At 39.9% G+C, this 27,051-nt stretch overlaps 2 protein-coding genes across 4 annotated transcripts in view; both read left to right on the top strand.

Moving 5' to 3' along the window:
* Positions 1-6,614, top strand: part of LOC106812332 (leucine-rich repeat protein soc-2 homolog) — a 32,661-nt gene extending 26,047 nt beyond the window's left edge. For all 3 annotated transcript variants that reach the window (XM_014816176.1, XM_014816175.1, XM_014816177.1), the window contains 5 exons: positions 774-898; positions 1,304-1,461; positions 1,853-1,920; positions 2,659-2,828; positions 3,122-6,614. In XM_014816176.1, the coding sequence (XP_014671662.1) occupies positions 774-898; positions 1,304-1,461; positions 1,853-1,920; positions 2,659-2,828; positions 3,122-3,157 (557 nt within the window). In that variant the 3' untranslated portion in view covers positions 3,158-6,614. The remainder of the gene's footprint in view (positions 1-773; positions 899-1,303; positions 1,462-1,852; positions 1,921-2,658; positions 2,829-3,121) is intronic.
* A 3,887-nt stretch (positions 6,615-10,501) lies between these two features.
* LOC106812329 (triple functional domain protein-like) overlaps positions 10,502-27,051 on the top strand; it is a 61,096-nt gene continuing 44,546 nt past the window's right edge. Inside the window, 10 exon segments of the mRNA XM_014816172.1 lie at positions 10,502-10,680; positions 12,732-12,806; positions 17,987-18,029; positions 18,510-18,559; positions 18,562-18,576; positions 18,579-18,598; positions 20,069-20,170; positions 20,618-20,731; positions 25,881-25,980; positions 26,865-26,990. Of these exon segments, the coding sequence (XP_014671658.1) occupies positions 10,614-10,680; positions 12,732-12,806; positions 17,987-18,029; positions 18,510-18,559; positions 18,562-18,576; positions 18,579-18,598; positions 20,069-20,170; positions 20,618-20,731; positions 25,881-25,980; positions 26,865-26,990 (712 nt within the window). The 5' untranslated portion in view covers positions 10,502-10,613.

The following is a 27,051-nucleotide window of genomic DNA, read 5'->3' as shown; positions in this document are numbered from 1 at the left end:
TCTGGTGACCTTTTTACCTTCAAACAGGAGTGTTAAGCATTGATTTGTTTGCATAATCCAGTGTAGATGTGAGATACCACAATTTCACTGTTAAATTTCAAAGCAAAACCTAGATTAACAAGATTTTAAGCTCCTTAGATCATATTATTTATATGAGATGCATTCCTGTAGATATCATAGCATCCAGTGTATATTCTATTTTGCAATTCAGATTGCAAGATTGCAGATTGTTGCTACCTGCAGTAATTTATCACAACATGACACGTACGGGCTGGCAACTGCCATTAATACTCAAATCCGTGGCCACTTGTTGAATTGTGATGAATACCGAGTTTCCTACTTTGTTCCGCATCTAATTTGACCAGATTGGTATAAAATTGCGAAACCTAAACTTGTTGCAAAGTCACGATGACCGACGAATGCTGGCTAGCTTCATCTAGCTTACAATTGCAGCAGTTTCTTTTGACATAATTGACTGTACTGAAAGATACAAACATGGCTTCATTCAATGCATATACCATCCATCGCTTCCTACTCTCAACTGCCTGCTCCAACATCCCCTCTTCTTCCTCCATTAACAGACCTCAGATAAGCAATGTCTCTCTATGGCTATTGTTCTATTAAGATATTTCTTATATTCTTATATTCTTCCGCATAGCTGTATAGGTGCATGGTATTATCGAGATATTACAAACATAGGATGTGCTGATGAACTGAATATAATGTGTGACATTGATTCCGGTAATGACGTGTTCATTGTTCTCTATTGACAGATACTGGCACGTGGACCAATATGGTAGAACTAAACCTGGGCACGAATCAGCTGAGCAAGATTCCAGATGACATCTCCAATTTGCAAAATCTGGAGGTGCTTGTGCTCTCCAATAACCTTCTCAGGGTACGTACCCATGTCGCATGACTGTTAGTCATACTCAAACAATGTCACTCTGTATGTAGTGTGTAACATGGCCATGGGGCATCTTCAGGGTTTTTAACTTGGATTTCATCCCTCAACTTATATCATGAGCTGGTCTTTGAGCCAAACTGGTAAAAAAGATAATGCCCATCTGTGCCAATTATTCACAACACAATGATAATGAATATGTCGGGGGAAGATTGCTTCAGCCAGTTTGAATTCCCATTGGTATGTTCTTATGATGCTTATAGCAGAGTGGGTTTTGGCTTTTCATTTATTTTTAGATGAATCTATAATGTTACCAGATTTCTGCGTGATGTGAATTCGCATTTAGCAACTTTGTGAAGCCATAGAATAAGAAGGTAACTTAACTTTCTTTCCTTGCAGAGGCTTCCGTCTAGTATTGGCAACTTAAAGAAACTGAGAGTGTTAGATTTGGAAGAAAACAGGTTAGAAAGCCTGCCAAATGAGATCGGGTTTTTGCGAGAACTGACAAAGTTGGTCGTGCAGAGTAACCAGTTGAGCAGCCTCCCTCGAGCAATAGGGTAAGCAATCATCTTTGAGATTTCCAGGAGAGTAACCTTTGAGGTTTATCAGGATTTTTTTAAATTTGGACATTCTGGTACATCTTTCCATAAATTGGGTAAATTGTAGTAGGCCCAGGTTTGATAGCCTGTATGAGGGAATTCCGATGAAGACACAAAGAATCTGATACAGGATACGAGTTTTCAACTTTTAATAGCATTGTGCCAGTGTGTAAATGCCATATATTGGGGTCTGACTAGGTGATATTTATTTTAGTACAGTGAACAGTAATATCATCTTGATGGCCTCTGTAGCCTCCATCAGAATTGTATGTGATGATGCTCACTTCCAACCAATCATCTATCTTCTGCATCCTTGTTAAAAGTACTAATTTTTATTATTTTTTTGCAGCCATTTGAGTAACCTGACGTACCTAGGAGCAGGGGAGAACAATTTAGCATTTTTACCTGAAGAAATCGGTAATTTCATTTTACAGCTGTTCATGTTTATTATTTATAGCGTGTACGTTCATAATTACAGAAGTATTATATAATTTCTGCACGGTTGTAATGGCAAAATTCATTTTCGAGTTCCAAAAAAATGTTGCACGAGCATCCAGGTAGTAAACTAGTAATTGTTTTGTTATATGTAAAATTAGAAACAATTACATAATATTAGGAGAGTGTGGCTGTGATACACCAAAAGAGAACAGTGAGAATTAGCATAGAGCCTTAGTGTACCTATGATTCAATATGCATAAAACAATAAGCACGAACTTAAAAGACAACTTTAACATTTAATCAACTCTGTCCCTCCTCCTTTTTCTCATAAATAATCACTGTACAATGTTTGCGAGAAATTCTGTTATTCACATATAACATTGCCCCACCAAATAATCAATAATTGCCGGTTGCACCTACTTGCAGAAAACTATGCAGACTTTCTCTTTACGTTTCGCCAAAGTAATATACTGTCCTCGTCCACTGGTTTAAAAAAAAATTTGCCGCACATTGTGGCAGCCATTGGTGGTGAGAAATGATGTTTTTGTTACGCGACACTGCTTTCAAGTGTGCAACATTGATTTTCATTGTGTGTTTTTATCACCATTGCTTTTGAGATGCTTGCATAAATCACAGAGAAGGCAGTCAAGCAACATTGCTCAGGTTGTGATATTTCTACTTCACTATTTTTAAGTGATGAATTTATTATACTTTTAGGAACACTTGAAAACCTGGAGTCCTTGTACATCAACGATAATCCCAACCTGCATAACTTGCCGTTTGAGTTGGCCCTGTGTTCAAAGCTGCAGATCATGAGCATTGAGAATTGCCCACTTACACAGATTCCTGCAGAGATTGTAGCTGGTGGGCCATCTCTCGTTATACAGGTATGCTGCTGTGGTTTTCCTGCTCCTCCTTGTCATATACGGTAAAGTGTGTAGAAAATTAACACAACTGTTTGTATTTCATTAGGCATTAATTCTTCTCATACTTGAGCAGTATAACTTTACATGTTTAGTTCTCAGGTTTGGCAGTGTGGAGGATATGCTTCAGCCCATTCATGCATGTCCTTTTTTTAACTGAGATTAGTGCAATTGATGACTTTTCACATTATCACTTCAGGTCTAGCAGCATATCTATATGGTCTTATAAGCTTTTTCCTATATTTCTTTTTCCTCAGTATCTGAAGATGCAAGGCCCCTACAGGTCAATGTGAGCACCTCTAAACTACGCAACAGTGTGGAGTGGGCATTATCCACAAGGTCGCAGACTCTACTGCTCTTTTACCGTGGAGGTCATTGAGTTCACTAGCCACATGGTAGCTCTGTGTGTGCGTGTGTGTGCGTGCATGCATGCGTGCGTGGGTCCGTGTGTGCGTGCGTGCGTGCGTGCGTGTGTGTGCGTGTGCGTGTGTGGGTGTGGGTGCATATGTGTGTGTGTGTGTGTGTGTGTGCGTGCGTGCGTGTGCGTGTGCGTGTGCGTGTGCGTGTGTGTGTACGCGTCGCATGCACGAGAGCGGCAGTTATGAAGTCCATTGATTGAAGCTTTTGGAAATAATATTTAAAAAGAGCTTTTGACAGTTTGTTGCAATGTGATTGCATTTGGTGTGAGAATATTAGATTTTCTTTGCATTCACGCAGCGAACGTGTGATTGCATGGAGCCTTGCCATTTGAAGTTAGTGTGCTTTTTGCACACCCGTTTAAATACCTTGTTGGGGAATTGTGTTGTCGCTTACTGTTGCGTGCATTATCTCTCGGTGATGTGTTGCTCCGTTAGTTCAATCTGATCTCAGTTGAGAAATTTACTGAATACACTGAACACGAACCACTCCGTGAGGTGCGTGCTGTTCATAAGAACATACTTGATGAATTATGACAAACTGTGAAGCAACTGTGGAGAGCTGAACTGCAATGCGATTTTGTAATCCTACTTGTTTTTCGATTGGGAATCGGTAATGCACAGCATGCGTGTTTGTACTGATGAATGAACCAGTCGGCAAACATTTGTTCTGTTGTTACTATTTCGCCTACTTTGCGGGTAACTATGTGGTACTGGTTACGCTGTTGAAGCTAGGTTTGTTGTGTGTACAATGTCTTTTTAAGGTGATTAAGTAGTGACTGGCAGCTGTGAACGAGGGTGACGGCGTTCACACATTGGTTTATAGCACTTGGAGATATGGATAATTAGGGCACGCTAGGGTATACTAAGTGTGCATTTTGGGAGTATTTTGTTGAAGTGGGGCATGAAGGGATTCATATAGAGTCTGCAGCCAAAGAAGAATAGCATAGAAAATGGTGGTCGTGCTGACTGGGCGACGTTGTGTGTCAATCAGTGGATGAGAAATTGGATGGAGCAGCTAAACCTGGGTTAACCTCGTTGGTGGTGGGGTTGGGGATGTTGGCACACCGACATACCCCACCGCAGGATATGCCTACAGCTGTAGAACTCCTGTATGTCACGATTTCTGGCTGGTATGGGTTAGCTTGAGCATGTGCAATTATAATCATTGGCTTTTAAAATAGAACTCCTTAGTACAACTTCCCATAATTGTGCAATCTACTTCTCCGGGAAGCACTAACAAGGATCGTGTAGCTTTGTAGAGTGTTATTGTTTTTAAACAATTAGTTTGGGAAATGTATTTTTGCTCAAATTGAAGATTTGATAGTTTAACTGCGCCATTCTGCCAAACTGGAAGCGTTCCGCACATGCATGATAATTAGCACGTGTTCTTTTATTTTGGATGGCGAAGAAATGTGTTGCACACGAAGTATGTTTTGTGTGGCTAATTTTTGAGAGAACAGTTTAGAGGCAGTTTTAGCTTTGGTCTGCATTATTACGTCAATACATGTGTACTGTTATACCCCGTAAATACTGCAAAAAATTGTAACCCACATAAAACTAGTCCGGCCCACGTGCGCGCAAACTCGGAGCATACGAATACATGCTAGTCAACATGGCCAGAACTGGACTAGAACCATATACGCATATGATGTGTTTCTATATGTGCTGCCTTTAGTTTTTAGCTTCTCTCTACATGCCATTTAATTCTGGTTGTAATCTAACTCGTCCGTGGTCTTGGCAATGTAAGTATAAACGTGCACATTCCAGTACAGTATATGCCTTTTAATATCACCCGAAAAGAATCCACACTGCATTTAAACTCTTGATCTCGTCGTTCTCCCAGTTATTTTCTTAATTTTCCATTATATTAGTCAAGTGATTTACGCTATTCAAAAACGTTATTAAGTTTGAAGAATAAAGACACAAACAGACAATTGCAAACGCTTTTTACTTTTAGAAATGGCAGCCAAGCATCGCATGTGCAAGCATATTTCAAATTATGGTCCGCGCTTGGGCCCCATCACGTGCACATTACAAATTCGTGTGGGATGTCCCATAACAGGCCAATTTAGCGCGGTTAGAAGCGCTCCTGGCGCGTAAACACTGCGAAAATTTTGTCCGGTAAAATCTCTGACTAGTTTAATGTAGGATCAAATTTGCAGTCTTTACATGGTATTATTCGACTGCCAGAATGTTTTTCTTATCCATTTCGCGCTTGTACATTATCGTAAAAAGCATTTTAAATGTTTTTATCTTGGTCTTATGGACGAGTTTTCCGTGTTTTAATGCATTTGTGCTTTTTTAATGATGGCACTGTAAGGTGCTGTGATGGTGGAAAGAATGTCTAGCTTGCACAGACAGTTTACTGTGAATGTGTCACCGTGTCGATCTATTGACCAAGTGAAAAGCCCCGCAACGGGTTGAGGGCATTGTCACGTTCTACTGCACCATTCAGCTCTCCACAGATGGATTATTTTCACACGTGGTATATGGTGACTCGTTCATTGCTTTGTTTTTATTGAGGACTGGATTTTTAGCAGCAGTGTTTTGAAGTTCATTGTCAAACACTTTGGGATGTGTATTTTAGAATTTGCAGAGTGGAGAATTATCCCATCGTTACGCCCTTGCCATACTCTAGAATGAGATGTTCCTCGAGTGAATGAGTGGCAGCGCGAAGAATGGCCCATGGATGATAATTTCTGTACTGTGTGTTTTAAAAGATTATCATCGTAGAGTTAATAAAGCAGAGATTGAAAAAGAATTGAAAAAGCTGAGGATTTCAGTGCAAGCGTGAATTCTTTGGTTGACACGCCGACGGTAAGGAGGATCAGTGCTGCCCGCGAAACCGATCATTTGATACGCACTGGCACATGAATTCTCTTATGTAATTCAAGGCAGCGCGTTCGGGCCAGGGGCGGGTTCCGTTTAGACTAAAACTGGGGGTTTTCCCCGTAGAGAATCGGTGGCCTGTACGCGTTATTGACATTTCCACTGTTGTTGTAAAAAAAGTATCGTGCATGAAAGTGCGGAGACATTCGAAATGATACGTTATAATTATTTCTCCCGTTGTTTGGGGATTTTATTGACATAGCTATGTCAGTCATTGATCATGCTTTTAGATTTTTGGAAACGTGTGTGTTATGTAAAGTGACTGTGTGTTTGTGCATTAATAACGGTTATTTAAAATGCCCTGCATCAGGCTTGAAAATTATGTCTGTATTATTGTACAGTAAAAATAGTAGTATTAATATACAGCTGTTACAGAGTAAATTGAAATGCATAAAATTGTGGAAAATATAAGTCTTGACAGCCAGGTAATAATCAAGTAGAATGATGACGTTTTTTTCTTATTGTGTTATGTATACTTTTTATTTATTATAAATAATTATTTTGCAATACGGCAACAGGCTGTTGCTATAGCCCATTGTTACATTCATGGAGTAAAGCCATATGTTCTAGATTTAGTAGAGATATGTTCTGCAAAATCTACAATGCTTAGTTGACACAATACTTAGATGTGATACTCAAATGTCCTCTATATACTGTAAACCTATAATTAAAAAACAAAAACAATATACTACTTTTGGCATGCACACACATACATTTGACAGAACAATCTGTCCCACAGTATAAGGAGATTTTGAATACGGGTCAGTGAATACATTCTATGAGACATAAAATTAGAATACAGAAGAATTTTGATGAAATCACTCGCGTGTGTGCAAACAACTCGTCGCCTTTTCTTCAGCACTAGTAATACCGCTGCATGCCAACTGCACTGGATAGGCCTTCCTGCTTAAAACTGGTTACCTGTTTATAGCATTACGCACTTTCAAAATGACCAATAATATCAGGAGTAAATAATAACAGGATAATAATAGATATCAAATGCAAAACGTGTTTCCTTACCTTTTTAGAAGGAAGGATGTTTCCGGCCTGCACGTACTTTTTTTTCTCTCTCTCTCGCTCTCTCTCTCTCTCTCTCTCTCTCTCTCTCTCTCTCTCTCTCTCTCTCTCTCTCTTTCTCTCTCTCTCGCTCTCTCTCTCTCGCTCTCTGTCTCTCGCTCTCTCCCTCTCTCTCGCGCGCTCTCTCTCTCACTCTCTACTGTGAGTGATTAAGTCATGGATGTAGGTGGATGAACGGTTATTTGCAGGACGCGAGATTTCACCATTTTAATTATCTGGGAACTGAAACATACCAGGTATAAATTTTCCGTGATTCGGGAGTAGAAGTTAACCGAGACGCGGGAAAGCAGAGATTTCAAACTGGGAAATAGTTTTTTACCTGCGATACCGGGAATATACCTCGTGCAGGTTAGCTGAGTTATCCGTACCGGCGACGTCTCAAGTTTATCGTCTTGAGACAACTGAGTGTCGCGTACGGACAACAGTCATATGAGATAAACTCCCTGCTAACGTATGCTGCCATCTGCCATGGCAGGGCCGTAGCGGTGGGCAGAGGGCAGTTGCCCCGCAGTTATTTCCAACGCCGATGTCTAACTAACTACCCACGGTAAAACCATCTACACACACTCGCATGCACAAATGCCCGAAACACACACATGCACACACAGGTGCGCGCACACGCATGCACACACATAGGGGCCTACGCATGCGCACACACACGGCATGGCACCACAACGCACCGCTACACACGCATACATATAACGCGCTACGCGCAGCTCGGCGCAGCGCACACACACACACACACACACACACACACACACACACACACACAACACACACACACACACACACACACACACACACACACACACACGCGCGCGCGCACATATACGCAAACACGCATGCACAAACGCATATACACACACGCATGCACACAAGTGTTATTATAATATCAAGAGTACATAATAGGAGATCATCTCCTATTATGTACTCTTGATAATATACAGCTCTGTGTTTAGCGTCCAGAATACACTCGTTATAGCAACACAAGTGTCGATCAACGGCAAAGAAAAAATACGCGGAATCCGGATCATTACGGAGGATTATTAGATACGTTCTCATTATAATGGGGAGAGAGTGCGTTACACAATTTTTTTTTTAAAACCTATTCACGAGTATCCTCTAACCTTTTTAAATGCACCGGCGATTTCAACAAAATGATGTTTCGGTTAGGAAATAGTAGACATGCGCCCATCCATGCACGTCTAATCATAATCTAAGACCTGTAATCTATTGCACGTTGAATGAATGGAAGATTTGCCGTCTTGTGATGAATGAAGTGAATCATTGGAATTAACATTCATTAAGATCTAACTACTCTCGAGCGTGTGCTCACTGCTATGGTAAACTTTCAAGAAATTAGAATTATATCGGAATATAAGCGTCATAGATGTAGCTCCTTGCTTCTTATGTGCGACACTAGTATAGCGCCAATCAACGGCAAATAAAAACGGAAGCGGGATCTTGAAAGAATTGGGCTCCCTCTAATATAGGGAGTCAATGGGTTTCAGATTTCTAATAGAAACCTATTCCTGAGCATCTCCTCTTTTTATAAATACATGACCCTCCATGATGTGATTTCAGTAAATAGGAAATAGTAGGGATGTCTATACACAGACGTCTGTTACAATATATAGTCTATCGCCCCTTTTAGGGAGATTAGTTTACCGTCTTATAATGAAGTGAGAGATTGACATCAACATTTTTTATACCTAACTACTCCCGAGTATGTACTCACTACAGGTGTATAATTTCAACAAATATTATGAATGAATGTATTTCGTTTAGCATCTATCATATACTACTTATAATGTGCTACACCAGCGCCGACCAACGGCATGCAGCGCGACAATACACGGAACCGGGATGGTGAAAAGATTGGGATTCCTCCTATTATATATAAGAAGGTCAATGTATTAAGAATTTTTATAGAAACATAATCATTAAAATACACAATTTCAACAAAATTAGACGTCTGTTAGCAAATAGTAATTAGTACGCGACGCGTCACCCGCGTAGCACAGACACGTCTAACCCTACAATCTAACGTGACATTTAGAATATTTTCCACCTTATGATAAAGTGACTGAAGTGAGACACTGAGAACAACATTTTTATATCTAACTACTCTCGAGAGAGTGTTTACTACAGGTGTATAATTAATAAAAAACGTTATATACGAATATATTTCATTTAGCCTCGTATAAAACTACACTGATTCGCATGTACGACACTATCAGCAACCAAAAACAATTTACATAATTTCATTCAGCATTGCGAGTAATCGGGATGTTGAGATAATTGCGCTCTAGCTCACACTGAGGAAAGACACTTTAGGTTTTCAGAGAAAACTTTTTCCGAGCATAGCCTCTGTTGAATTTTGGGATCCACATTTTCCTTATATGTATACTACTCCTGATGCTCCTGACATGGCCGTAGCTAGCGTGGGTGGGGTAAGGGACACAGAGGCGTTCCCACGCCAGACAGTGGCGATACGTAGGCCTACTACTACTTTGTGAATAACCAACGACGAACTGCCCCGAACTGCCCACAGTCAACTACTCAGAACACAACCGGCGCGTGGCTGTGCCCCTAGGCAAATAATGTTGGCTATGCCCCTTTCCGAGTATGTTCTCACTACTGGTGACGTGTGTAATGTCAACAACATTCTATATGCAATGCCATGACTAGCAGGATGGGGGAAAGTGGGGGCCGTTGCCCCCTCACCGTTTGGCATCGGCAAGGACGATTTGCACCAGGCCAAATCTCCAGAAAGCAAACCGTTTGCTATACAGCCCTGAGTAGTGTATCAATGTGGTTGTTATGATAATGTGAAAGTTCACACCCACGGTCCACCATTTGGTTTATACACACCAAAACCCTAAATACTGAAACCCCTAACTAATCGTAAATACCCTTTATATAATTCTGTAAGTTTGATATGCACAGTTTGCAATATTTTATAAAAAAAATGCAGATTTATTGACATGGAATAGAAATGTATAAGGCGCACAGTATAATACCTACACTTCACATAAATAATTACCTAAAACAACGAGTCGTGTAGTGTGTGTGCGCGCGCGCGTGCGTGCGTGCGTGCCTGCGTGAGTGCGTGCGTCGTGTGCGCTCATGTGCTCCTCCTTTATGACTGAGCCTGCTCTTGCGAACTGAAGCTGACTCCGCGGATGCGGTCATACTCTCTTGATGCAGCGGCGGCGCTAGTATCGATCCGCCTTCAGTACATGAAAAATGGCTGCGATGGAGCGCTGCAAGTTTCATATTTCGTGTTTGTGGTCAGTTATCAGTAGTCAAGGATAAAACTATTTGCATATTCTTGCACGTAGCCAAGACGAGCAATTCAGAAATGAGTCAAGGAGACGGTAGCCAAGACTCAGCCGTAGATGCAGAAGTAGCTCATTTCTATAAGTACAGTACGTATAATTATTAAATTAAAAAAATAATAGGCCTACTACCTACCAGTACCAGTACCAGTACCAGTATTAGTACTATTAGTATTACTATTAGTATTACAGTATTAGTACTATTACTAATACTATTATTAGTATTACTAAAAAGTATAGAATGATATTCTTGGTGTAACCTAATTTACCTTTAAGTAGACCTACACTTTACAGCCCTACGCCTAAGCGTACGTGTAGGCGCTTACTGTATCGGTGTACTATCATAATGTTTGTCGACCGTATAACTTTCGACGCAACTCTTACAATGACTACGGCCCTTAGTAAGGGCTCTTTAAGTTTATTTACTGGAAAGTAAAACCGGTTCCAATTAATTTTGTAAACATAACCCTAGCAACACCCCTCAACCGTGACCATAACCCTCTAGCCTAACCCTTAACCCCTAACCATAACAATTTGTCAATTATTTATGCAAATATTAAGGATTATATACTGTAGTGCTGTAGCGGGTGTGTCAGAAGTTATACAATAATCTCTTAAACCTTGTGTACATGCTTTGCTTTTCATAAGAATCATTGGTATACACTCCCTAAGAAAACTTATGGGCTTCACAATTTAGTTGCCGACCACTCGCCGCTCGGTACGTTTTGCCAAGTTGACAAGTGTCCACAACTCCAAAACCTGCTGGTTTTACTGATCTTATACCCCAGGGCGCGATAAACCTGCTTGCCCAGGGCAACCAAAATTCGCCCCTGGGCAAGTAGCTTGAAATTGCACTGGCCCGTTCGGGCAAGCAAGTTTTTTTCATTGAATGTCTAGACATAATGATATTTTTCTGTTTCCACCCATCCCTTGCATTGTTTTGCACAGACACAACATTGCGCTACCTTGCTGCAACAAGATTTGAATGAAAAATACAATGCGAATGAAACAATCGGTGGATACAGTGATATACACAACATGCACACAGCAACATGTAAACCCGGCCCCCAGGCCAGGCATGGCCATTACGTGATCAGCGTAAATCTCAAACCTCAAATGTTTGCCCCTCTAAGTAGTGCAACCTGTGAACGAGGATTTTCTTTGCTGAAGTACACAAAAACAGGTACACTGTATACTGTGCTGTCGGTCTATTATATCTGCATGCATGCACCACTATATTCTCTGCGCTTACGATCCAGCCCCAAATAAACCTGAACATATTTTATTAATTTATTGGGAGTGTGGTGGTTTTTGATAATAAACTGACACTTAAAAAAGTTAAAAATTTAAACAAACTGCGTGCTGTGTCCCAACATGAATATATTTTCTTATACAAACTCGTATCAGCTGTTCAACTTTCTACCGTGCCGTTAAGTGAAATGCTGGATGTTGACTAGTTGGACCTTCATTTACGTTATTTACCATTTAAATTCATATTAGAAAAAAAACCTAAATGTATTTCTTTATGTTTTTTGGGCAAGTGACTTTTGCATCTGGGCAACCATTTTCATAACCCACTTTAATTTTTTTTTTTTTAGTAGCACCTTGTACCCAATTTGTTCCTTACCACATATCAGATCCAATTGTCTACAGCAAACATGTGTTGCCAGACTTTGTTCCTCCTTGTTTTCATGTGTAAAAATTCCAAGGGGCCATTGTTAGAAAGATGATCAAGTTATCACAAAAATTCATGACATTTTTGACTTATGATTGTCATCTTGTCGACCTTTTGGCAATAGCCCTGAGGAACTGAACTAACCAATAGCTAGCACAAAATACCAGCTTTCAAGTACCCGAATGGGAAACCCTGTATATATTCCCTCAATATGTTGATATTATAGCACACATTGATGTCTATGCTTAAATGGAAATAGTGTATATACTGGAGCTGTTATCACTACGAGGTGAAAATGTGTGCTTTAGTACTGTAATTTTGATGTTTATGTACATATTTAGAACACCTTGGCCAAACAACACATTAATATTTTTATAATAACATCTGGCTTCAATGCTTTTACATTGAAATATTCTGTTCCACCAATGTTTATCTGATTACAATTGCAGTTTACGTTTTGTTTCAGCTGGAGTATGTATTAATGGACTGAAAGCTGCAGACATAGTGCCTGTGTTGAGAGAGAAAGTGGCCTATCTCTCAGGTGAGAACTGAATTATTATATATATGACAAAGCAAACAGAAGTAGATATAATAAGCCCATCAATTTTAAAAGTCTCTTAGGTTATGATGACCAGTCCACAGTGCCTTAGTGCATGTGTTCATTATCATATTTTGTCCCATGTGTAGTTTTTTGTCTAGGACCATATATGCACATATATTATAATGCTATATTAATACATAATGTATAGAATTTTGCATTAAAGCAATGATTCTCATGTGTTCTCAACCGTTCTCATAATTTGTTGACTGTTCTGATACTCATCGTTACTCCTTGCATAACACCAAGTGTATACAGTAAGGTTAACATGCATTAGAACAATCACACATCATTATTTTTACCAGTGTGCATGCCAATTTGTATTTAAAAGTAGATTTGTTTATATTTGTCATCACTACCATCACACGCTTCTTGCTCTCGTGACACATCTCCGACCAGTACCCTGTCTGCCAGGCCCCTCCCTACGTTGCGCAAACCGGGCACGCCCGCCCCGTTTGGGAAAACTCCCACATTTCAATCATTGCGCCCCGTTTAAATTACCTCTGCCCCGATTAAATTCGACCACAATAAAAGTTTGACAGCGCGGGAATCGATCGTCAAGAATTCCCATTCGACCAGGCCACCGGTTCCCGGACGCGAAATTATTTTTCCCACTTGAGTTCCGGACCCCAATCTTTCCACAGCCAATCAGCGCACTCCATTCAGTCGACTTCGCTCTTATTTAGCATATGTCATGTGTGATTTTCAATAATCCTGTATAGCCGAGCAGGTAGCGCGCCGGCGTTACGTCTCAACGGTCGTTGGTTCGAATCCCGTATGTTTTTTAATTATTTTCCTGTTTTCTGTATTTTTCTATCTTTATCCATTTAACTATTGTTTTCCAATTAACGCAAATATTTACATGATTTATTTACATTTTTTTATTAAATTAAATTTATTAGTGTTAATTAAATTTAATTAGGGTTAGGGTTAGGGTCCGGAACTGCAGTGGGAAACAAAATTTCGCGGCCCGGACGCGTGTGCATAAACGCCCTACACTACGCATGAACTGCAGAGCACACACAACTACAAACAGCCAACCTGCCCAAAACCCTAACACTAACTGTAAACCGACTCGGCTGTCTTATATACAAGTACCCCAAATACCGTCTATGGTGTGGTGGCGATTTTACGCATTACGGTAAAAAAACACGCCCCCCGGACCCCCTTAGTTTCCCCTTCCCCCTCACCCTCTCTACACATTTATGTTTATGCTGTGTTAAGGCCGGCTTATATCGGCCTTACGACCTAGTCGCCGACAAGATTTGAATATCGTACGTCAAAAACTGGCCAGATCGCCGATAAAAACATCGGCGACCAAACTCGACATGAGTTCTCTTACGATCGAAAATACGGTCGCCGACTGCGATCGCAGGAATAGAACATGTTCTATTTCTATGCGGCTGTCGGCGACAAATCGTGAGTGGCAGCCAATCACCGCAGCGTACCGAGTCACATAATTATCAAAAGTCACGTGATTAATAAAATGGCAGCCTACACAGCACGCCGTCAGCAGTTTACAAGGAGGGATTATTGCACAAACCCTTTCTCAAGTATATATTAAGTTTTCCGTATATCACATGAAAAATATTTCTGCACATGATGATAACGATGTTCAGAAAATTGAAGATAGATTTACGAAGTTACATGATGTTTACTGGTAAGCGCCATTTTGTTGGTCACGTATGTGACTCGTTTTATGTAGACTGGTCCCGGCGTCAAGCTTGCTCTGTTTGTGCTAAAGAACTGCTTGTGCTAGTACAAATACTGGGGCCGCGAACCCGTCTACGTTTCAGGCAGGAACGCTACGATCTGATCGGCAATGTGCAGCGTAGTCACTTCAAGTTGACATGAGTGTTGCTACGCTGCTAATCGGCGATAAAGTAGTCGCCGATAGTCAAATCGTAGGCCGACATAAGCGGGCCTTTAGTGTTTTTAGCTCATCTGACGTAGTCAGATGCAGCTTGTAGAATCGCATGATCGTGCGTGCGTCCGGCCGTTCGTTCGTCCGTGCGTCAACAGTTGGGCACAAATCTTAACCGCTTGACGTATGGTCAGGATATTAGGGACGTCGGGGGGGATCGTGAAAAGGACTCAGGATGACAAATTTGAGGGTCAAGGGTCAAAGGTCAAGATGTGTAAACGGAGGGGGAATATTTCCCCCTTAACTTAAGGTATAGGGGGAAATACGGAATTGCGGCACAAATCTTAACGGCTTGACCTATGCTCTTAATATTCGATGTATAGTGTGATGGGCAAGAAACCCATCACCAGTGCGAAATTGGAGGTCACAGGTCAAAGGGCAGTGGGGGAAAGGTCAGATATCAGACATTTTCTGAGGACACGGCCTAATGGACAGAGTCAAAAACTTTTTTGCTTCAGCGCTGACCTACCATTTTTATCACTTTATTGAAAGGACCATGAAATGTGCTTTCCACTGACGTGCGAAGAGTAAGTGTCTGATAACCTTTTGACCCTCAAGCGTAGGGTTAAACATGGGTTCCTGAACTGCCTCAATGACGTCACAGTGTTGTCATATTCATGGCACATCCATAATCTAGAAACCTAATAAGCCTGGATAGCCGAATGCCTAAAGCACAGGCGCCACGGCTCCAAGGTCGTTGGATCAAATCCCATCTGATTTTTTATTATTTACCTGTTTTCTGTATTTTTCTATCTTTAACCATTTAGCTATTTTTTTCCAATTAACGCAAATATTTACATGATTTATTTACAACAATTTAATAACAACAAATAATTTTTACAACAATTAATTAAAAAAATAAATAGGGTTAGGGTTAGGTTTAGGGTCACAATGCACTATAAAACAGTAGTTTCAGGCACGCGATTTGTATCAACCAATGGGATTTGGGAGGTATGCAGAATGCAGAAGGTTGCCGAAATGATGTGTACGCCAACTGCGTATCTGCATCTCCTCGCGCCTAACCAAAGGTTCACTAGACACACGACTTTAAATGTTTATGTTTTATAACCGTAGCAACAGACCTCAGATGAGCCCAGACGCTCTGCGGCTCTTGTTATGTTTATGTGCTTCTGATTGGGTCATGGCAGATATTCAATCCTCTTTCGTGCAGTGCTATTTATTGGGTTGCTTGAGAATGATAGTAAATTTCATACTATCCAAAATATTATATATATATATATATATATATATATATATTTGTAATGTACATATTATACTCAATATCAAAAACTTGTAGGACAGCAATCATATCATGGTGTTTGCATATTCTTTGAAGCATAGATCTAGTTCTCTTTCTCTGCTTTAGTACCTTGTATGCACTGACACCCGCGTCCAATTCTTAAATTCGGCATGATCCACCACTAGTTTTATACTATACCATCACCAACTCAATGTCACTCACAGTATCAGTTGTAATGAAGTAGGAATACAAAATAGCAAAGATCATGAAAATATAATTGCTAGTTGTTAAGGTTTCAGAATTACTTGAACAGAGTCTGGATGTATATTTGGCCAGGGTGCGAATTACACCGTCCCACGGCATACTGGCGGCAATTATTTGGAGGGTCAGTAACATTGGCAAATCACCGGCCTCCGACCTAGTAGTTCAGAGATGAGTGTTGAGTCGAGGTAACCTATCCTTTCTTAGCTCGCCTTGACATTCGCGTTCAAGATGAGCTATTTGCCATGAGTTGTCGGTACGTCCCGTCGGTCCGTTCGTGACCGTCCGTTCGTTCACCATTTGGCTACGGTCCGATAACCCAAGAATCCCGATTTTGACCTCCACATTGTTCTCAAATTGCAATATAATACGTTAGCTCCTATGGGGAGAGGTTTTAACGTGCTCTTTTGAGGCATGCACGTCGACCTACTCTACTTTCGAGCGACTTCCACTTTTTGCGAAAAATGGAAATGGCCGTATAGTCAAACAGGTTCAACGATTTTGCTCATTTCTGTATGTGAATGAATAAGGACTGGCCCAACACATATCACACGGGTTTTGATATTTTTTGTGAAATTATGCAAATTAGGTAGATTTTAGCAATTTCACTATGCATTTCAGTGTCTGCCTACGGTCACGATAACTCAAATTGCATAGCAGTTGTTACTCTTATGGGAGAGATTGAACGTCCTATTTTGGAGCACGCCAGTCGACCTACTTTTGAGGCACAGCGTCTACTTTTTGCAAAAATGAAAATGCCATCTACATTCATTCGATTTTGTTAAATTTTGGTATATGAATGTGTAAGGCTAGCCCAAAACAGTTGTTACTCCTATGGAGAGATGACAACGTCCTATTACGTTTATTTCGTCTAACTGGTTAACAACTTACAATCATCCTATATATATATAACGTGTAATATTGTGTTTTAGATTCTTCGTTACAGTAATTTGACTGGAATATTTTATGTTTTTATTTGCGCGAATTTCAAAAACCAAAAGGGCGATCATTTAGGCATAGCACCATCTCTCATCAAGATTTCAGATTCCGTTCTGAAACATTTATTTTCGCATCAAAACTTTTGCATATATCATTATCAAGAGTGTATAATGGGAGATATGCTATATAATGGGAGTTCTCCATATATACTCTTGCTTATATATCCCCCTCCCCCTCCCTCTTCATCACAGGCGCCCAAGGTGAGCTACATACACACCTATAAAGGTATATATAAGGTATACACACATACACACACGTAAGGTGAGCTACATACACACATATAGGTATATATATGGAGGTTATATATACTAGCATATTAAGGTGAGCTAATACAGTGTCATTGACACCTTTCATTATTATACGCATTAATGAGCAAAATAGCCTACATTACTGTTTTACCTGTAAGTATATCACACTGTAATTGTATCAACATTTTATTAAATTTGAAATTGATAATGCAAGCGTGAACATGGCATTGACAAAAACACTTCGAGCATTATTCATGATGCTGCATTATACTATTTATATGTCTTGTTTCAACAGCTACTATGCGATGCCGCACAACTACAAAAATTTTCGGACAAGCAAGAGTCAGTGATGTACAAAATTTGTGAGGGCTGGTAAAAAACTGGCTGTTACGAGCCCTATGGGCTGGTGCGAAAAATCTGCATTTCCATGCCTTGTTTGCCATTTTCACAGGTGGACGAATGGAACAGGAGCTGCCTATCCTGACATTTCCGCGGTAGACAGTCATCTGAACGGTTCAAACCGGATGACTGCGAAAGCTGATACGTATTAGCCAGCGTGCCATGGTATATATATGCAACGTATATATGCATGTGTGATCTGTCATGTAAGCTGTTACTCTAGTTATCATGCCTGAATGTCGTACAAAACTAGATGTTAAGAGTACCGACCTTTGCCATTATATATTATTGCTACCTTTGATATGCATGGCATCTGCTGTAAATGTAATAGGCTATAACATATGTCGTACATAGGTTTTATGCACAATGCATGGCTGCGTCGATACTGTGCAGTTGAATGGATGTGTAATTCTCGACTGTTATGTATATCTCCAGCTATCTGGTGTAATGAAATAACAGTCAAATTTGAAGAAAAAAAAGTGAAATGAGATTGAAATTGTGGTTTTCTGTAAGGAGTGATCCTTGTATAAAAGCCATCACATGGGTAATAATTAACTTTGGCTATTTTGCTATAGTGAGGAAGTAAAGGAACTTGGATTCATTGTCATCATAGACATGCGAGGTTCCAGTGGGACAGTGTCAAACTCTACTAAAGGTGCTACAGGTATGTAAACATGCTGTGCTCTAGACAAAGTGCAGGTTTTAATCTTTAGTACTGCACATTAAGAATAGCGTTTGAAGTATGTAAACTGTATACCTATTGAAGGTTACCCCTAATTGTTTTAAAAATTTGAAGTAATTTCATGTTCAAGTAAATAAGTACATATATGAATACCTATAAATGTGATTTTTAGCTCACCTTGACATCGTCAAGCTGAGCTATTGCATGGGTCGTCGTACGTCGTCCGTCGTCGTCCGTCTTCCGTCAACATTTGGGCTACGGTCAACGATAACTCAGGAACCGTTTGACCCACATGTTTGAAATTGGGTATAGTTATTACTGCTATGCTCCCATATTGAACGTCCTATTTTGGAGCACGCCAGTCGACGTACTTTCAAGCCACGGGAATTTTTTGGCAAAAATGGGAATTTCCATTAGTCACTTCAGGTTCAATGGATTTTGCTTATTTTTGGTATGTGAATGAATAAGGGCTAGGGGTTTTGATATTTAAAAAAAAGCAAATTAAGTAGGCTTTGGCAATTATATAGCATATTATATAGACACGCAGATAACAGTGCGGTGTCACACTCGTCTGGTTCGTTTTACAAGATTTCATTGACAATATCTTTAATGCAAAATTGGTATTTCCTCTCCACCCTGCCGATAAAACGTCTACATTAGAGTAAAGTTTTACAAAACGTGTCGGAACGCAGCATAACCTATTTATTTTGAACGCCATCGCTAAGAAACATCAAAGCGGGTATAGCGCCATCTACCGTCACAAATTGTGATTCAGTTTGGTTTATAAATTATTATTGCGATATACAGATGGCAACCGTGTGCTATCGCCTAGAAAAACTCATACGAAGTAAACACTTCCATGCAACCAATTAATCTTTGACAAAAGTTGTGTTATGAGCAGGGAAACGCCATTGTCACGTGGTATATAGCAGCTACGTGGAATAAGCGTATTCTCTCAATCTTACACGTTACACATCGGGAGCTCCGCTTTTAGGCAGTGCCTAAATCTGAATATTATAAAAACGTTAAATGGCGATCATTTAGGTGTAGCACCATCACTCGCCCACATCTCAGACTTTCACATCTCAAACATTTATTTGCACATAAAAAATTGCACATATAATTATCAAGAGTATATAATGGGAGTTCTCCCATATATACTCTTCGTTTCTATAATGTACGTCGATGGTTGCTCAATTAAAACTGACTTCTTCTCACTCACTCATTTGTGTTCTTTTTTGTGGTGAGCTGCAGTGTCATTGACACTTTCATTATATTAAAAATAAGTGCATGTTCACTTACTGACTATAATCCTTATTGTTTTACCAATTAAAACAAACACATATATTCATTTACAAAAGAATGATATAATTTTATGATATTTGAAGGAAATACATTATTACCGAAGTACTATACTACTAGTGTTTTCACTACTATTGTTTAAATCCACAGGAGTGCTTCCCAGGCAACATTCATATGGCATACATCATTAAACCAGAAAACTTTTGGCAGAAGCAGAAAACGAGTATTGGGAGTGCCAAGTACAAATTTGAGGTAGGCAACCTTGCCCATTTATGATTCTAGTGGACATACTTTCATCATGTGACAGATTCTGCCAAATACATTTTAAACATGTATGAATGCCTTGGTTATATTAATACCTACTGTCAAGATCAGCTACTGTTATTATCAGAGTAATAAGAATGTGGCTAGCTATATTGTGGAAATTCTAAAAGGGGCAGCTAAATTTAGCCCCATTTATTGTAGGTGTTATCAGAACCAATATATAAATAGATGAAGTAGAAATGTGCCATTTGAATCATGTAATGCATGTTGTGTGATACGAATCAGACTGTGAGAGAACATACATGCATATGTTGCTTACTGTTCCTGCTTTTCAATTGCGACTGTCTATCTCTCCATTTAACATTTGACGTGCATCAAACATCAGCTAGCAGTGGAGAAATGGCGATCTCACATCTGGTTTACATTTTCGCACAGACGAGCATGATCTCTGTGGAAAGTCTTACCAAAATCATTGATCCTAGTCAACTAACAACCGAGTTCGAGGGTAGTCAGGAGTACGACCACGAAGAGTGGATACAGTTGCGATTGGTAAGTTTTGATAATCCATGAAGCCTATAGTGCACTAATATGGATATCTCTATTGGTCATTATTGCCATGCAACGTATTAGCCAGTAAGCCATGCAGCCGTGATTTGCACGGTCAGTTTGGATACTGCATGGCCAAAAAAATTTATATAATGGGAGTTCTCCCATATATACTCTTGCTTTATATATCCCCCTCCCCCTTCCCTCTTCATCACACCCAAGGTGAGCTACATACACACATATAAGGTATATATATAAGGTATACACACATACACACACGTAAGGTGAGCTACATACACACATATAAGGTATATATAAGGTTATATATACATACATATAAGGTGAGCTAATACAGTGTCATTGACACTTTCATTATTTATAGCATTAATGAGCAAAATAGCCTACATTACTGTTTTACCGGAAGTATATCACACTGTAATTTATCAACATTTTATAAATTTGAAATTGATAATGCAAGCGTGAAACATGGCATTGACAAAAACACTTCGGACATTATTCATGATCTGCATTATACTATTTATAGTCTGTTCAACAGCTACTATGCGATGCCGCACACTACAAAAATTTTCGGACAAGCAAGAGTCAGTGATATACAAAATTTGTGAGGGCTGGTAAAAAAACTGCTGTTACCAGCCCTATGGGCTGGTGCGAAAAAATCTGCATTTCCATGGCCTGTTTGCCAATTTTCACAGGTGGACGAGATGGAAGAGGAGCTCCTATCCTGACATTTCCCGGTAGAAGTCATCCTGAACGGTTCAAACCGGATGATCTGCGAAAGCTGATGACGTATTTAGCCAGCGTGCCATGGTATATATATGCAACGTATATATGCATGTGTGATGCTGTCATGTAACTGTTACTCAGTTATCATGACCTGAATGTCGTACAAAACTAGATGTTAGAGTTACCCGACCTTTGCCATTATATATTATTGCTACCTTTGATATGCATGCATCTGCTGTAAATGTAATAGGCTATAACACATGTCGTACATAGGTTTTATGCACAATGCATGGCTGCGTCGGCATACTGTCAGTTGAATGGATGTGTATTCTCAACTGTTATGTATATCTCCAGCTATCTTGGTGTAATGAAATAACAGTCAAATTTGAAGAAAAAAAAGTGAAATGAGATTTGAAATGTGGGTTTCTGTAAGGAGTGATCCTTGTATAAAAGCCATCACATGGGTAATAAATTAACTTTGGCTATTTTGCTATAGTGAGGAAGTAAAGGAACTTGGATTCATTGTCATCATAGACATGCGAGGTTCCAAGTGGGACAGTGTCAAACCTCTACTAAAGGTGCTACAGGTATGTAAACATGCTGTGCTCTAGACAAAGTGCTGGTTTTAATCTTTATACTGCACATTAACGAATAGCGTTTGAAGTATGTAAATGTATACCTATTGAAGGTTACCCTAATTGTTTTAAAAATTTGAAGTAATTTCATGTTCAAGTAAATAAGTACATATTTAACAAACGATGAATACCTATAAATGTGATTTTTAGCTCACCTTGACATCGTCAAGCTGAGCTATTGCCATGGGTCGTCGTACGTCCGTCCGTCGTTCGCCGTCTTACCGTCAACATTTGGCTACGGTCACACGATAACTGCAGCGACGTTTGACCCACATGTTTGAAATTTGGGTATGAGTTGATTACGGGCTATGCTCCTATTTGAAGCGTCCTATTTTTTTTGGAGCAGCAGTCGACGTACTTTCAAGCACGGAATTTTATTGGAAAAATGGGAATTTGCATTAGTCACATTCAGGTTCAAGTGGATTTTGCTTATTTTTGGTATTGAATGAATAAGCAGGGGTCTGGCGGTGGTTTTTGATATATTAAAAAATTTTTTTAAATTTTTTTTTTTTAAAGGCAAATTAAGTAGGCTTTTGGCAATTAAAACTAGCAATTATATATAGACAGCGCAGATAAACAGTCGCGTGTCACATCTCGTCTGAGTTCGTTTTTACAAGATTTCATTGACAATATCTTTAATGCAAAATATGGTATCTCTCCTCCCCTGCCGCATAAACAGTCTACATTAGAAGTAAAGAGTTTTACAAAACGTGTCGGAACGCAGCATAACCTCATTTATTTTGAACGACGCATCGCTAAGAAACATTCAAAAGCGGGTATGCGGCCATCTTAACGGCGTCACAATTGTGATTTCAGTTGGTTAATAAAATTATTATTCGATATACAGCATGGCAACCGTGTGCCTATCACGCACTAGAAAAAACTCAATACGAAGTAAACACATATCATGCAACAATTAATACTTTGAGCAAAAGTTTGTGTTATGAGCAGGGGAAACGCCATTGTCACGTGGTATACTGAGCGCAGCTACGTGGAATAAGCGTATTCTCCTCATCTTAGCACGTTTACACATCGGCGAGCTCCGGCTTTTAGGCAGTGCCTACATCTGAATATTTTATAAAAACTTAAATGGGCGATCATTTAGGTGTAGCACCATACTGCGCGCCACACTCAGACTTTCACATCTCTCAAACTATTACTTTGCACATAAAAAATTGGCACATATAATTATCAGAGTATATAATGCGGCAGCTTCTCCGCATATATACTCTTCGTTTCTATATGCTACGTCGATGCGTTGCTCAATTAAACTGACTTCTTCTCACTCACTCATTTGTGTTCTTTTTTGTGGTGAGGGCTGCAGTGTAATTGACACGTTCATTATATTAAAATAAGTGCATGTTCACTTACTGACTATAATCCTTAGTTGTTTTACGCAATTAAACAAACACATATATTCATTCTACAAAATGAATTGATATACATTTGTTGATATTCTGAAGGAAATACTTATTACCGAAGTACTACTACTAGTGTTTTCACTACTATTGTTTAAATGCCACAGGGTGGCTTCCCAGGCAACATTCCATATGGCATACAATCATTAAAACCAGCAAAACTGTTTGCAGAAGCAGAAAACGAGTATTGGAGTGCCAAGTACAAATCTTTGAAGGTACGGCAACACTTGCCATTTATGATTCTACGTGGACATACTTTCATCATGTGAGCAGATTCTCTCCAAATATATTTTAAAACATGTATGAGCTTGGTTATTATTAATACGCTACTGTCAAGATCAGCTACTGTTATTATCAGAGTACTAAGAATGTGGCTAGCTATAATTGTGGAAATTCTAAAAGGGGCAGCTAAATTTAGCCGCCATTTATTGTAGGTGGTTATCACCGAACCAAATATATATACGATGAAGTAGAATGTGCCATTTGAAAATCATGTAATGCTGTTGTGTGATACGAAATCAGCTGTTGAGAGACATACATTGCATATGTTGCTTACTGTTTCCTGCTTTTCAATTGCGCACTGTCTATCTCTCCATTAACATTGACGTGCATCAAAAACATCGCTAGCAGTGGAGAAATGGCGATCTGCACCTTGTTTACATTTTTTTCGCACAGACGACGCATGATCTTGTGGAAAGTTTACCAAATCATTTGATCCTAGTCTAACTAACAACGTGCGAGTTTCGAGGGTAAGTCAGCGAGTACGACCACGAGGAGTGGATACAGTTGCGAAGTTGGTAAGTTTTTGAATTAATCCATGAAGCCATGTGGCACTAATATGGATATCTCTATTGGTCATTATTGCCATGGCATACGTAATTATGCCAGTAAGCCGTGCAGCCGTGATTTGCACGGTCAGTTTGGATACTGCATGGCCAAAAAAATAAAAAATGTTAAAAATTAAAAAAAATTCCGGGGGAGGCCCCTTGTACCCCCAATGAGAAGGGTGAACCCCTCTCATACTCCCCCCCCCCGTAAACGCCCACGGCGGTTTGGCTGAGACACACACAAAAATTGCACTCCCAAATATTTTTTCTGCACTCCCATAATACTCATTCCTAGCTAATATGCTGTTGCCATGACCAATCTCATCTGTCTGCTGAACTTCTGAGCCAGTAAAATCTTCTCTTTATAGCTGATCCTCCTACCCATTTCATCTCTCTTACTGACTCCCTGTTTCTCATCCCATTTTGTGCTGAACCCCTGTTTATTATACCAGCTCCTCCACACTTCCTCTGACACTCCGTGTTTCTCATCCCATCTTTTCTATGGAATCCCTGTTTCAAATCCTGTATGATGTATCATATACTATCTGTTTTGCATTGAATGCATTTTTATATCCTTCCTTTTATGTTTTTCTCTCTCCTGTTGATACTGGCTTTAATCTCCTCTCTATACTGACCTCATATTTTAGCAAACTTTTTTCAAACGGAATTTATATATCAATATTATATTGCATAATCTTACTGTTTAAAGTCTTTGACATGCTATTTCGCATTCAGTGAATTGCATAGCATACATTTTGATGTAGCTACATGGTCTTTTGCTACGTCATGGATATGGCTACAACATATGTTTTAAAGGAGATCTATACTGTCAGAGCAGGGTATTAGCCAGGAATGAGTATTGTCACGTGGGAGTGCAGAAAAAACATTTGGGAGTGCAATTTTTGTGTGTCTCAGCCACGCCATAGGCATTCATGGGGGGGGAGTATGAGAGGGGGTACGGGGCCTCTCCCAGAAATATTTTTCATTTTTTGGCCGTGCAGTTTCAAAACTGACCGTGCGAATCACGGCTGCATGGCTCGCTGGCTAATACGTTGTGTCAGAGAGTAATGTGACATTGTATGGCGTCTGCATGAAGTGGGCTAATTGCCCTGAAAAGTATTTGAACCAGCAAAAAATAGATGTAAGGTTTTTCATGCTGTGGTATTCACAGGGTCAAAATGTGCAAAAACCTCAGCCAGCTATGTAGTTAGGGTAAGAAAGAAATAGCTGAAACATATCGTATTCTAGCAGCCAAGTGGAATGTAAATTTTATTTAACTATAAGAACACCTAATTTAACTATAAAGAATTGTTGTTTTAGACTTACTGGTTGTTAATTGCTGCTACATTTAATGCGTAATTTATATTGACAGCTTTCTAATAGCTGGAATTACGTGGGTTTAGAGTCTTGAGTCGGTTTTAAATTTTCTTAAAATGTAAAAATGATAGTCTATTTGATCTATTTCTAAATGGTATTTTAACAGATGGAATGGCTGGTCATGTGTTTGTTTATATCGAAATATTTGTAGCTGTTGGAGGATTTTATTAGCAAAGCTTTGGACCTTTTGGACAAGCTCGAACAGCTTAAGCGTGAACTAGGTAGCAGTGAGCTATCAGAGACATTAGATGGTAAGCTGCACTACTGTACTTTGTAATAGACATTTTGTGCACTTTAATGGGTCTGTATGTGTGAGTAGGGTTGCAGTAATTCTGTATTTGTGTGCGTGCGCGCAGGTGTGTGTGCGTGCGTGTGTGCGTGCATGCGTGCGTGCATGCATTTGCCTATGCGTGTGTGCGTGCGTGCGTGCGTGCATGTGCCTATGCGTGTGTGCGTGCGTGCGTGCGTGCATGTGCCTATGCGTGTGTGCGTGCGTGCGTGCGTGCATGTGCCTATGCGTATGTGCATGTGTGTCTTTGTGCGGCTCATAGGGTCTATGTCCCCCAGGGTACTATCGGAGGCTACCCTGGGTACGGTTCGATATATGGGGACGTACCCTGGTAACTATCTGATATGGTTAGGGTTAGGGAGTAGGCGTAGGCGACTTCCTAGACTCGTTAGTGGAGTAGGCGAGGTACGGTCCGGCATATTAGATAGTACCAGGGTACCCTCCGATAGTACCCTGGGGGACATAGACCCTCTCAGCCTTTGTGCGTGTATGCACGTGCACATAATGATTGTGTGTGGAGCCTGTGCGTGGGCATTTAGTAGTGTATACATTTATATATACGTGTGTATGTAAGTTTGAGGTCTGTTTTTAGAAGGGTAAATTGGCTGTTATCATCATTGCCTTGAAGCTGTTTTAAGCAAGCATCTATAAAGGAAAATGGCTAGATCTGTACGACTGACCGGTCAATAAGGTCTGATCATCCACCAATCGGGAGTTCATATGTTCTGGGGTGGACATGTGGGTTTTACATGCTGAATTTCAGGTCATTTTTTCATTATTTTACAATTTACCTGTTCTACACAGGCTGTGAATGACTAACCTGTAACAACCCGGTGTTGTTTTCAGGTGCTAAGAAGACTATTGAGAATCATAATTTGTCAAAGAAAAAGATCATGAAGGCTCCCATTGAGAATCTGGATAAGGAGGGACAGGCTGTGCTGGAAAAGCTCAAGCCAAGAAACAATGCCGAAGGTTTATATTTGCTGTGTTATTAAGAATTTTAAGCAATGTAGCAGTGATTCATATATATATT

The sequence above is a fragment of the Priapulus caudatus genome, unplaced genomic scaffold, assembly GCF_000485595.1.
Source record: "Priapulus caudatus unplaced genomic scaffold, Priapulus_caudatus-5.0.1 Scaffold635, whole genome shotgun sequence".
Classification (NCBI taxonomy): domain Eukaryota; kingdom Metazoa; phylum Priapulida; class Priapulimorpha; order Priapulimorphida; family Priapulidae; genus Priapulus; species Priapulus caudatus.
Note: the sequence above shows the minus strand (reverse complement) of the source record. Positions and strands in the feature narration are given on the sequence as shown.